Source organism: Canis lupus, chromosome 22, assembly GCF_003254725.2.
Source record: "Canis lupus dingo isolate Sandy chromosome 22, ASM325472v2, whole genome shotgun sequence".
Taxonomy (NCBI): Eukaryota; Metazoa; Chordata; class Mammalia; order Carnivora; family Canidae; genus Canis; species Canis lupus.
Genome location: NC_064264.1, coordinates 5,978,350 through 5,991,758, shown reverse-complemented (window position 1 = coordinate 5,991,758; position 13,409 = coordinate 5,978,350). Strand labels below are relative to the sequence as shown.

Genomic DNA, 13,409 nt, shown 5'->3' with positions numbered 1-13,409 from the left:
CCACATTAATCCTTCTAAAATGTAAATCAAGTCACGTCACTCCCTTGCACCACCCCCTATCACAAGAGCAAAAAGTCAAAGTCCCACTGTCTACAAGGCCCTAGCAGGTCGGCCCTCTTCCCCGATCTTCTACAGTTCTGTCCCCAGGCTTGTTCCTCTTGGCTTCGGTTCTGATCTACAGCTCCCGCCTCCAAGTCTTTGCACTTGCACTTCATTCTGCCTGCATCCCTATTCCCCCAGATGTCATCCACAAATGTATCCCTCACCTCCCTGTAGCCTTTGCTCCGAAGCTGACTCTTTACGACTGACACTTATTTTATTTATTCTTTAAAAAAAAAAAAAAAAACGACTGACACTTAAAACTGCACTCCCTATCATTCCCCTTTGGCTCTCTATCTCGCCATGGCCCTCACTGCCTTCTAATACACACTGCTTTATTCCGTCTTCCTCCACCAGGAAACGTGAAGCTCCATAAAGGTAAGGATTTTTGTTATATTTCGATCACTGCTATATCCCCAGTTCCTGGTACACTGCTGGAATTCGATAAATAAGTCCTGAACAGGGAATGCCCAGGTGGCTCAGCGGTTTAGCGCCTGCCTTTGACCCAGGGCGTGACTCTGGAGACCCGGGATCGAGTCCCACGTCGGGCTCCCTGCATGGAGCCTGCTTCTCCCTCTGCCTGTGTCTCTGCCTCTGTGTGTGTGTGTGTGTGTGTGTGTGTGTGTGTGTGTGTGTGTGTGTCTCATGAATAAATAAACAAAATCTTTAAAAAGAAAAAATAAATAACTCCTGAACCGGACTGAATAGGCGGGGAAAACATTACTGTCCGACAAATTGTGAGACGTTGATGAGCAGACAGACTCCAGGACTGCAGGACAGAATCAGAAGTAGAGAAGAGGAAAAAGGGGAAAGTGGGAGAGGAAGGAAGGGGAGAAGAAAAGGAAAGTAAAGGGTGGTAAGGAGGGGGCGGGGGTAACAGCCTACCCGGAGTCTTCTGATGCCCCCGAAAAGCACCAGACGACTGTCTCCAGTACCATGATGTCGAAGCCTGGAAGTTCCAGGACGGCTGGCCGTTGAGGGGAGGCTGAGCATCAAGGGGGTACTGGGCGTCGAAGGGAGGCTGCGCCCCGGGGAGAATCTGGGCGTCGAAGGGAGGGGGCGCCTCGGGGAGCGCCTGGGCCTCCCGGGAGGGCCGCCCCTCCGAGGAAGGCTCCGACCCTCCCAGAGAAGGCGACGACGAAGGCGGCGGTGGCGGCGGCAGCATTGCCCAGAGCATCCAGTTGTCCCGCAGCGAGGCAGGGTCGCTCAGAGGCCCCAGCGCCGGGGTCAGCTCGGACGACGGAAACCACCCCGAAGAAGCCACGGAATCGCTAGCCGGCTCAGCCATGCCTCCCGCCAGGCAGCGAGCCGAGCGTGCGAATGCGGAACGGGCTTTAGGCGTCACTTCCGCCTTTCGCGACTTGCGCGGCTCCGCCAACCACAGGTTGCTACGTCATCGGCAGGCGCCGGAAAAAGGCGGGCGGCAAGTGCGGCGCGAGGAGCCGGGGCTGCCTCTTGGCCGACGGGAGTCTGTGTGGTTAGAGTCGTAGGGCCGGACGGTGTCCGCCCCCGCGGATGGCGAGGGATCTGATCGGGCCGGCGCTGCCGCCCGGCTTCAAGGCTCGCGGGACAGCGGAGGAGGAGGAGGAGCGAGACCGCAGCCCCGGTGAGCGGCGGCGCCTGACGCTGCCCGCCTGCCCGCCCCTTCCCGGGCCCGCCGTGAAGAGACGTCCGAGGCCTCGAAGGGCGGAGCAGGGGCAAGTGGGCGCGGCCGACCGCAGCTAACCTGGCTTCTCCAGCGGTAGCGGGAAGTGGAGGGGTGGGTGGCGGGGGGGCGGGGAGATGCTGGGAATCGTTACGACGATGGTGTCTTATTTAGCTCCTGATGGGCTGGAGCCTCCGCTGACGTTCGGTACACACTGTCGCTTCATCCTCCTAGCGACTGCGTAAGGTGGTTATTATATGTGTAAGATGATATCGTTAGGAAGTAAGATTGTTATTATTTCCATGCCACACACGGGGACCCCGAGGCCCGACCGCCGGGGCTCCTAACCTCCGTGCCCTTTTGCCTTCCCGGGCCCTTGCAGAAGATGCTCTGCAGAAGATGCTCCCACCCGCCCTCCTAGCCCCTGTTCCTGTCGTTGAATCCGACACGCACAGTCCAGTGCTGAAACCAGGCCCGAGTTTTTCTAGGCTCTTTCCGGCCTCGCTCCGCTTCTTGACACTCTCCGCCAAACTCCTACCCCGATCTCCAAGGCCCAGCGTGAATGTCAGCGAAGGCCTCAGGGAAGCTTTTCCAAACTCTCCCAAGAATTGACACGCCTTCCTTTTTTTATTTTTTTTCCTCCCCACGGGGTTTTCTTCTACTTAATTTTTTTTAAAGATTTTATTTATTTATGTGTCATGAGAGACAGAGATGGAGATAGAGATGCAGAGACACAGGCAGAGGGAGAAGCAGGCCCCATGCAGAGAGCCCGACGTGGGAGTCGATCCCGGGTCCCCAGGATCACGCCCTGGGTCAAAGGCGGGTGCTAAACCGCTGAGCCACCCGGGGATTCCCCTTAACACACTTTTAAAAAATGACTTGTGTCGTATCTTCCTGCACCGTTTACAGTAGGATCCTCTCGCTGTAACACACAGAGTGGGCACTTCGTATTTGCCAAATAAACGCTTCCTATTTATCTCCTTTAATGTTTGTTCTAATTTGCAGACTGGTTTTGACACCAAAATTGGAAAAGAGTAAAGCCGAAAGAGTAACCCTCTCGTTTCGTTTCTTTTCTTTTCGTTTTTCTTTTCTTTTCTTTTCTTTTCTTTTCTTTTCTTTTCTTTTCTTTTCTCTTCTCTTCTCTTCTCTTCTCTTCTCTTCTCTTTTCTTTTCTTTTCTTTTCAAGATTTTATTTATTCATGAGAGACACGGAGGGAGAAGCCGGCTCCATGCAGGGAACCTATGCAGAACTGGATCCCAGGACCCCAGGATCACGCCCTGAGCCAAAGGCAGATGCTCAGCCTCTGAGCCACCCAGGCGTCTCTGCCCTCTTATTTCTTAATTTATTTTCATCCTTTGACTACCTGGGGGGGCATGTTTTTCCCCCCCAGATCTCCTTTCTGTCATAAGGGCTATAAAGTCATGTTTTTCACTTTTTGCAAGGAAGGATCCGTTTAACTCAAGTTGAAGAAAAGTGCGGTTAACCAGGTTTTTTTGGTTGGGTTTCTACATGCATGTTGTTTTGGATTCACCGTATTTCCTGATTTTAAACCAAGGCAGGATTTGCAGGTAAATAACCACTATCTCCCAAATAGGTACTTCTATTTGATTCGATTCCATCATTCTACAGCATTTATTTCAGGTACTCCTTTCTCTGTCCATTCTTGTTGCTTTTGTGCATTCCTTCTCTTCTCACCCCCCATGCTCAACACTTAACACTGTGTGTATGTACCCTCCACTATCTTTTTTTTTTTTTTTAAGATTTTATTTATTTAAGAGAGAGAGAGAGAATGAGTGCTGGTGTGCATGCAGGCAGGGGGAGGAGCAGAGGGAGAAGCAGGCTCTTCACTGAGCAGGGAGCCCAAGGAGAGGCTCAGTCCCAAAACCCTGAGATCATGACGCAAGCTGAAGGCAGCTCCCTAGCCCGCTGAGCTACTCAGGTGCCCGCCTCCCCCAATCCTGACCAAGTTTTACCCCCGCCTGGCACATAAAAGATCCTTGGTAGATATTTGCTGGCTTCACTTCTTCACCAAACACAAATTCTTGCACATAGCCTGTCATTTTTAACACAAAATATGCCCCCTGCTGTAACTCCATTCCCTTCATAACCTCCTGGATGGCTGATCCTAAAACTGTTGCCCAAAAAATGTTTGAGATTTTTTTTTCTCATTATGCTTCTGTCTGGTTTCTTAAGAAGTTTATGAGTACCAGTATCCTTGAAATGCACTCTGTGACCCTCTAGACGTTCCCTTTGTGCTATTCTTTTTTTTTTAAAAGCTACATTTAATAAAGCATTTATTGTTGGTTTTTCTTTTTTTTTAATTTATTTTTATTGGTGTTCAATTTACTAACATACAGAATAACCCCAAGTGCCCGTCACCCATTCACTCCCACCCCCCGCCCTCCTCCCCTTCTACTACCCCTAGTTCGTTTCCCAGAGTTCGCAGTCTTTACGTTCTGTCTCCCTTTCTGATATTTCCCACACATTTCTTCTCCCTTCCCTTATATTCCCTTTCACTATTATTTATATTCCCCAAATGAATGAGAACATATAATGTTTGTCCTTCTCCGATTGACTTACTTCACTCAGCATAATACCCTCCAGTTCCATCCACGTTGAAGCAAATGGTGGGTATTTGTCATTTCTAATAGCTGAGTAATATTCCATTGTATACATAAACCACATCTTCTTTATCCATTCATCTTTCGATGGACACCGAGGCTCCTTCCACAGTTTGGCTATCGTGGCCATTGCTGCTATAAACATCGGGGTGCAGGTGTCCCGGCGTTTCATTGCATCTGAATCGTTGGGATAAATCCCCAACATTGCAATTGCTGGGTCGTAGGGCAGGTCTATTTTTAACTCTTTGAGGACCCTCCACACAGTTTTCCAGAGTGGCTGCACCAGGTCACATTCCCACCAACAGTGCAAGAGGGTTCCCTTTTCTCCACATCCTCTCCAACATTTGCTGTTTCCTGCCTTGTTAATTTGCCCCATTCTCACTGGTGTGAGGTGGTATCTCATTGTGGTTTTGATTTGTATTTCCCTGATGGCAAGTGATGCAGAGCATTTTCTCATGTGCATGTTGGCCATGTCTATGTCTTCCTCTGTGAGATTTCTGTTCATGTCTTTTGCCCATTTCATGATTGGATTGTTTGTTTCTTTGGTGTTGAGTTTAGTAAGTTCTTTATAGATCTTGGAAACTAGCCCTTTATCTGATATGTCATTTGCAAATATCTTCTCCCATTCTGTAGGTTGTCTTTGAGTTTTGTTGACTGTATCCTTTGCTGTGCAAAAGCTTCTTATCTTGATAAAGTCCCAATAGTTCATTTTTGCTTTTGTTTCTTTTGCCTTCGTGGATGTATCTTGCAAGAAGTTACTGTGGCCGAGTTCAAAAAGGGTGTTGCCTGTGTTCTTCTCTAGGATTTTGATGGAATCTTGTCTCACATTTAGATCTTTCATCCATTTTGAGTTTATCTTTGTGTCTGGTGAAAGAGAGTGGTCTAGTTTCATTCTTCTGCATGTGGATGTCCAATTTTCCCAGCACCATTTATTGAAGAGACTGTCTTTCTTCCAATGGATAGTCTTTCCTCCTTTATCAAATATTAGTTGACCATAAATAAAGTTCAGGGTCCACTTCTGGGTTCTCTATTCTGTTCCATTGATCTATGTGTCTGTTTTTGTGCCAGTACCACACTGTCTTGATGACCACAGCTTTGTAGTACAACCTGAAATCTGGCATTGTGATGCCCCCAGATATGGTTTTCTTTTTTAAAATTCCCCTGGCTATTCGGGGTCTTTTCTGATTCCACACAAATCTTAAAACAATTTGTTCTAACTCTCTGAAGAAAGTCCATGGTATTTTGATAGGGATTGCATTAAACGTGTATATTGCCCTGGGTAACATTGACATTTTCACAATATTAATTCTGCCAATCCATGAGCATGGAATATTTTTCCATCTCTTTGTGTCTTCCTCAATTTCTTTCAGAAGTGTTCTCTAGTTTTGAGGGTATAGATCCTTTACATCTTTGGTTAGGTTTATTCCTAGGTATCTTATGCTTTTGGGTGCAATTGTAAATGGGATGGACTCCTTAATTTCTCTTTCTTCAGTCTCATTGTTAGTGTATAGAAATGCCACTGATTTCTGGGCATTCATTTTGTATCCTGCCATGTTACCAAATTGCTGTATGAGTTCTAGCAATCTTGGGGTGGAGACTTTTGGGTTTTCTATGTAGAGTATCATGTCATCGGCGAAGAGGGAGAGTTTGACTTCTTCTTTGCCAATTTGAATGCCTTTAATGTCTTTTTGTTGTCTGATTGCTGAGGCTAGGACTTCCAGTACTATGTTGAATAGCAGTGGTAAGAGTGGACATCCCTGTCTTGTTCCTGATCTTAGGGGAAAGGCTCCCAGTGCTTCCCCATTGAGAATGATATTTGCTGTGGGCTTTTCGTAGATGGCTTTTAAGATGCTGAGGAATGTTCCCTCTATCCCTACACTCTGAAGAGTTTTGATCAGAAATGGATGCTGTATTTTGTCAAATGCTTTCTCTGCATCTAATGAGAGGATCATATGGTTCTTGGTTTTTCTCTTGCTGATATGATGAATCACATTGATTGTTTTACGGGTGTTGAACCAGCCTTGCATCCCGGGGATAAATCCTACTTGGTCATGGTGAATAATTTTCTTAATGTACTGTTGGATCCTATTGGCCAGTATCTTGTTGAGTATTTTTGCATCCATGTTCATCAGGGATATTGGTCTGTAATTCTCCTTTTTGGTGGGGTCTTTGTCTGGTTTTGGAATTAAGGTGATGCTGGCCTCATAGAACGAATTTGGAAGTACTCCATCTCTTTCTATCATTCCAAACAGCTTTAGGAGAATAGGTATGGTTTCTTCTTTAAACGTTTGATAAAATTCCCCTGGGAAGCCATCTGGCCCTGGACTCTTGTGTCTTGGGAGGTTTTTGATGACTGCTTCAATTTCCTCCCTGGTTATTGGCCTGTTAAGGTTTTCTATTTCTTCCTGTTCCAGTTTTGGTAGTTTGTGGCTTTCCAGGAATGCATCCATTTCGTCTAGATTGCCTAATTTATTGGCGTATAGCTGTTCATAATATGTTTTTAAAATCGTTTGTATTTCCTTGGTGTTGGTAGTGATCTCTCCTTTCTCATTCATGATTTTATTAATTTGAGTCTTCTCTCTCTTCTTTTTAATAAGGCTGGCTAATGGTTTATCTATCTTATTAATTCTTTCAAAGAACCAACTCCTGGTTCTGTTGATCTGTTCCACAGTTCTTCTGGTCTCAGTTTTGTTGAGTTCTGCTCGAATCTTTATTAACTCCCTTCTTCTCCTGGGTGTAGGATCTATTTGCTGTTTTTTCTCTAGTTCCTTTATGTGTAAGGTTAGCTTTTGTATTTGAGTTCTTTCCAGTTTTTGAATGGATGCTTGTATTGCGATGTATTTCCCCCTTAGGACTGCTTTTGCTGCATCCCAAAGAGTTTGAACAGTTGTATCTTCATTCTCATTAGTTTCCATGAATCTTTTTAATTCTTCCTTAATTTCCTGATTGACCCTTTCATCTTTTAGCAGGATGGTCCTTAACCTCCACGTGTTTGAGGTCCTTCCAAACTTCTTGTTGTGATTTAGTTCTAATTTCAAGGCATTATGGTCTGAGAATATGCAGGGGACAATCCCAATCTTTTGGTATCGGTTCAGACCCGATTTGTGACCCAATATGTGGTCTATTCTGGAGAAAGTTCCATGTGCACTTGAGAAGAATGTGTATTCAGTTGAGTTTGGATGTAAAGTTCTGTAGATATCTGTGAAATCCATCTGGTCCAGTGTATCATTTAAAGCTCTCGTTTCTTTGGAGATGTTGTGCTTAGAAGACCTATCGAGTATAGAAAGAGCTAGATTGAAGTCACCAAGCATAAGTGTATTATTATCTAAGTATTTCTTCACTTTGGTTAATAATTGATTGATATATTTAGCAGCTCCCACATTCGGGGCATATATATTGAGGATTGTTAAGTCCTCTTGTTGAATAGATTCTTTAAGTATGATATAGTGTCCCTCTTCATCTCTCACTACAGTCTTCGGGGTAAATTTTAGTTTATCTGCTATAAGGATGGCTACCCCTTTCTTTTGAGGACCATTCGAATGGTAAATGGTTCTCCAACCTTTTATTTTCAGGCTGTAGGTGTCCTTCTGTCTAAAATGAGTCTCTTGTAGACAGCAAATAGATGGGTCCTGCTTTTTTATCCAGTCTGAAACCCTGCGCCTTTTGATGGGGTCATTAAGCCCGTTCACATTCAGAGTTACTATTGAGAGATATGAATTTAGTGTCATCATGATATCTATTCAGTCCTTGTTTTTGTGGATTGTTCCACTGAACTTCTTCTTAAAGGGGAATTTTAAGAGTCCCCCTTAAAATTTCTTGCAGAGCTGGTTTGGAGGTCACATATTCTTTCAGTTGCTGCCTGTCTTGGAAGCTCTTTATCTCTCCTTACATTTTGAATGAGAGCCTTGCTGGATAAAGTATTCTTGGTTGCATGTTCTTCTCGTTTAGGACCCTGAATATATCCTGCCAGCCCTTTCTGGCCTGCCAGGTCTCTGTGGAGAGGTCTGCTGTTACCCTAATACTCCTCCCCATAAAAGTCAGGGATTTCTTGTCTCTTGCTGCTTTAAGGATCTTCTCTTTATCTTTGGAATTTGTAAGCTTCACTATTAAATGTCAAGGTGTTGAACGGTTTTTATTGATTTTAGGGGGGGATCTCTCTATTTCCTGGATCTGAATGCCTGTTTCCCTTCCCAGATTAGGAAAGTTTTCAGCTAGAATTTGTTCAAATACATATTCTGGCCCTCTGTCCCTTTCGGCGCCCTCGGGAACACCAATTAAACGTAGGTTTTTCTTCCTCAGGCTGTCGTTTATTTCCCTTAATCTAAAGACCATGACTATCTTCATGGTCAAACAATTAAGTTTGTCTCTTTTTTCCTCAGTTTCCCTCTTTGCTATCAACTTGTCTTCTAGGTCACTCACTCGTTCTTCCACCTCGTTAACCCTCGTCGTTAGGACTTCTAGTTTGGATTGCATCTCATTCAATTGATTTTTAATTTCTGCCTGATTAGCTCTAAATTCTGCAGTCATGAAGTCTCTTGAGTCCTTTATGCTTTTTTTCTAGAGCCACCAGTAGCTGTATAATAGTGCTTCTGAATTGGCTTTCTGACATTGAATTGTAATCCAGATTTTGTAACTCTGTGGGAGAGAGGACTGTTTCTGATTCTTTCTTTTGAGGTGAGGTTTTCCTTCTAGTCATTTTGCTCAGTGCAGAGTGGCCAAAAGCAAGTTGTATTGGGAAAAGAAGAAAAAGAGAGGAGAGAAAGAAGGAAAGAAAAAAAGAGGGGAAAAAAGAGGGGAAAGAGGGGGAAAAAAGGAAGAAAAAAAGAAAAAGAGAAAGAAAAAGAAAGAAAGGAAAAAAACGGGGTGGGGGAAGGAAACAAATCAAAAAGCAAAACAAAACAAAACAAAAAGAACCACGGGGGAGTATCTTCTGATTCTGTGTACTTTAAGTCCCTTGGCTCCCCCTGGAAATTGTCCGTCCAGCTGGTGTTCTGGGGGAGGGGCCTGTTGTGCTGATTTTCAGGTGTTAGAAGTTGGGGGAGCTGCGTGCCCCTGCCTGGTGCAGGGCTCAGTGGGGGTTTACCCCGTGAGGCCCCAGGAGCAACAGCCCCAGTGGCGGGGCAGCTCTGGAAACCTGGATTCAGCCCCCGCAGGAACTCCGGAGCTCTCTGTCTGCAGGGCCTGGAGGCTCCGGGGCGGGGCCGCTGATCTGCTCAGCTCCGGGAAGGAGCGTCCTTGCTGTCCTGGGCCCTCCCGGCCTCTGCCTGTCCCAGGGGAGGCCGGATCCTGGGCTGTGTCCCGGCGCCCTGTGCTGGGGCCTGCGCTGTTGGATTCGCGCTCCCGCCCCGCAGCCCCCTCCGCGGAGCCGCCCCCGAGCCCCCCCGAGCTGCTCCCGCCCCGCAGCCCCCTCCGCGGAGCCGCCCCCGAGCCCCCCCCAGCTGCTCCGGCCCCGCAGCCCCCTCCGCGGAGCCGTCCCCGAGCCCCCCCGAGCTGCTCCCGCCCCGCAGCCCCCTCCGCGGAGCCGCCCCCGAGCCCCCCCCAGCTGCTCCGGCCCCGCAGCCCCCTCCGCGGAGCCGTCCCCGAGCCCCCCCGAGCTGCTCCCGCCCCGCAGCCCCCTCCGCAGAGCCGCCCCCGAGCCCCTCCGAGCTGCTCCGGGTCCCGCCGTGCGCGCTGCAGCCCTTAGGGAGCTCGGCCGCGGGGTGTGGGGCTCTCCCGGGGCGCAGGTGTCTGTTACTGTCCCGGGGAGCCCGAGGGCATCCCCGCCCCCCTGGGTCCTGCTCCAACTCCCCGCGAGCCCCTTTCCGCCCGGGAAGGTCGGTGCAGCTCCTGCTCCTCCGGGACGGGGCTCTCCTGTCCTGGGGACACTCGCCCCGGCCTCAACCCGGCTCCTCGCGGGGCCCCTCCCCCTTGGAGGCCTTTGTTCCTTTATTTCTTTTTCCCCGTCTTCCTACCTTGATAGAAGCGCGAACTCTTCTCACTGTAGCATTCCAGGTGGTCTCTCTTAATTCTCAGGCCGAATTCATAGATTTTCAGGATAATTTGAAGGTTTTCTTGGTAATTTGGTGGAGACAGGTGATTTGGGGACCCTACTCTTCGCCATCCTGCCCCTCCTCCTCCCTTTGTGCTATTCTCCAGTCACTACCTGCCTCCCCATCCCTTTTTCCACCAGAGGGTAATTACTATCTTGACTTATGATTAGTTTTGTGTGCTTTAAGTAAATGGAAAAATACAAAGATGAACTCTTTTGCAACTGGCTTCATATTTTGGCGTAACGTTATTTTGTGAGATCCATCATGTTGATGAATTATTGTGGTTGTTATTACAGATCGTTTATTGTCAGAGCTACCTAGCGGTGTATTAGTGGGATTTTCTGCAATTTCCTTACCCAGTTTACTCTTCATGGATATTTGAGTAGTTTCCCGTTTTTGGCAGGTAATAAAGTACTGTTATGCATTACAGTACACGTCTTTCAGTGAACACATGGTGCATTCCTTTTGAAATTTTTGGATCATTGATATGCATATATTCTGTTTTAGTGGACACTGTCAGTTTCCAAAGGAGTACCAGTTTGCACTCATTCCATGTTCTCACTTAGTTGTTTCTGTCTTTTTAATCTGATGCTTTGCAGCAGTATCTCCTGGTAGTTTTAATTGGCAGTTCTCTGATAACAAATGAAGTTGACTGCCTTTTTCAGATGTTTTTTGGGAAATGTGGATGTGTGTCAGTCTTTGTTCATTTTTCCACTGATTTGTCTGTCTTTCCTTACCTGTTGGGTTTGTTATTTATATATATATATATATATATATATATATATATTTTTTTTTTTTTTTTTTTTTTTTTTTTTAATTTATGATAGTCACACAGAGAGAGAGGCAGAGACACAGGCAGAGGGAGAAGCAGGCTCCATGCACTGGGAGCCCGATGTGGGATTCAATCCCGGGTCTCCAGGATCACGCCCTGGGCCAAAGGCAGGCGCTAAACCGCTGCACCACCCAGGGATCCCGTTTGTTATATATTCTTAACGGGTCTTCAGTCACGCGTGTTGCAAATATCTACTCTAATTCTGTGGCTTACCTTTTCACTTTCTCGTTAGTAGGTTTTGATGAACAGAAGTTCTTAATTTTAGCACATTTTGATTTTTAATTTGTTTTCTCTTATAGTTAGAGCCTTTTGTACCCTATTTATTTATCTGCAAGAGAGTGGATGAAGTGATGGCTCGTGGTTCCTTTAAGGCTACAGAGTTGTTCTTCATTCTATCCTACCAGTGTTATTGTTTTAGCTTTCATGTATTTGCAGTCCATCTGGAATGGGTAGTTGTGTGTGATGTGAGGTAGGGGTGAAGATTTATTTTTTTCCTCACAGGTATCCAATTGATCCATCACCCTCCCTTCTCCACTATACTATAATGTCACCTTTATAAATCATATGACCATGTATGTGCATCTAGTTTTTTTCCTTTTCATTCTGATAAAATATACATAACATTTGCCATGCTAACCATTTTTAAGCATATCGTTCATCATTAAGTACATTCACTCTGTGCAACCATCACTACTATCCATTTCCAAAACATTTTTCCTCTTGTAAAACTGAAGCTCTGTACCCATTAAACAGTGAGTCCCTGTTCCCACTTCCTCCAGCCTCTGGCAACCACCATTCTATTTTCTGTCTTGTGAATTTAACAACTCTAGGTCTTTCATGTAAGTGGAATCATACAGTATCTATCTTTTTGTGACTGGCTTCTTTCACTTAGCATAATGTCTTCAGTGTTCATCAGTGTTATAGCACGTGCCAAAATTTCCCTCAGGTGGGGATTCTTAAGCCCAGCCAGATATCTGCCCCATGTTCCGCATACTCAGCTACCTCTCTGAAAGAGATCACTGACAGAGTTCAGAGGAGGGAATGAGCACACAGGTCTGAGATGGAACAAATGAACTTTATTCAAATAGTCTAGAATATTGAATGCTGAGGAATGTCCCCTCAGATCATGGGGGAGATGTTTTCTCAAGACCAGTCCTTATACTCACTCCTACAACTGCTTTGTAGAAGCTAAGTGGAGCCTTAACTATTTTTTTTTTTTTTTGAGCCTTAACTATTTTGACTCCAACTCCAGATTCCTCATGTGCAATGACCTTCACCTCCACTAATTTCAGCTGTATTTGGAATCATACCCTGGACTCTTCCATCTCTGAAAACTTAAGTTCAGATTTCATTCAGAGCAGGAACCCGTTATTCAGCCATCATTCTCACTCAGTTATTCCGTTTATACTTAGTTTTTTATTTTTGTTCTTTAACGTCATTGAGCTATGCAGTCTCTGCCCTCTGTATTGGTCTCCTTCTTTTAATCACTTCTGCCCCTGCATGACTTAGACTTCATAAGCCATCACTTCATCCACCCTCTTGCAGTATTTTCAACTGCTTTACCCATTAGGTATCTGTTAAACCTATCCGGCAAAACCCCAGCTCTGGATGAATCCAAATGTTGGCCTCTTGTGAGCCTAAAGCTAGCCTTTCAAAGCTGCTGGAAAAAACTTCAGACCTCCACAGGCTAATGTTATTAAAAATTATAATCTCCTCCCTACGTGGGTTCTCAGCTCTGCCCAGCAATCCTCAAAGGCTTCTCACATGCAGCTCCCTTCCCCCATTATCAACCATGTTTTCTTAAAAGCCTCTTTCTCTTTCTTAGACTATCTCTCCCTCTACTTTGCTGAGCAAATAAATGCCATCCTAAAAGAACTTCCTCGATTTTCTGTCACTATGCCTAAAACTTTCATGAATCTTTTTTGTCTTCCCTTTGATTACTGTAGAAAAGATACACTGCCTTCCTTTAAGGTTAATCCTTCATTTTTACTCTGAATCCCTTCGCTTATTTATTCTGAGGGCTCCTAGCCCATAGCATGTGACCAAAGCATTCCAATCTTTCCCGTCTTTATGAAAACTCTACTTCACACCCCCCTGTAGCTAGTGTTCTCTCTCTCTGAATCCTCTCCATTTTCTCCTTACCTTTTGTGTTGTAGCCTCTTAACCCACTACATTCTGGCTC

The 13,409-nt window shown here is 45.8% G+C and overlaps 2 protein-coding genes across 5 annotated transcripts in view; one reads left to right on the top strand and one right to left on the bottom strand.

Annotated features, from left to right (window-relative positions):
- NUFIP1 (nuclear FMR1 interacting protein 1) overlaps positions 1-1,431 on the bottom strand; it is a 74,492-nt gene extending 73,061 nt beyond the window's left edge. For both annotated transcript variants that reach the window (XM_049099194.1, XM_025478235.3), the window contains exon 1: positions 985-1,431. In XM_049099194.1, coding sequence (XP_048955151.1) covers positions 985-1,387 — 403 coding nt within the window. In that variant the 5' untranslated portion in view covers positions 1,388-1,431. The remainder of the gene's footprint in view (positions 1-984) is intronic.
- Positions 1,432-1,493: 62 nt separating this feature from the next.
- The window catches only part of GPALPP1 (GPALPP motifs containing 1), a 51,618-nt gene continuing 39,702 nt past the window's right edge, over positions 1,494-13,409 (top strand). The window contains exon 1 of one of the 3 annotated variants that reach the window (XM_025478237.3): positions 1,494-1,705. In XM_025478237.3, coding sequence (XP_025334022.1) covers positions 1,615-1,705 — 91 coding nt within the window. In that variant the 5' untranslated portion in view covers positions 1,494-1,614. Of the gene's footprint in view, positions 1,706-3,182; positions 3,314-13,409 lie in introns of those variants that run through there. The other 2 variants (XM_025478238.3, XM_025478239.3) reach the window with 2 other exon arrangements.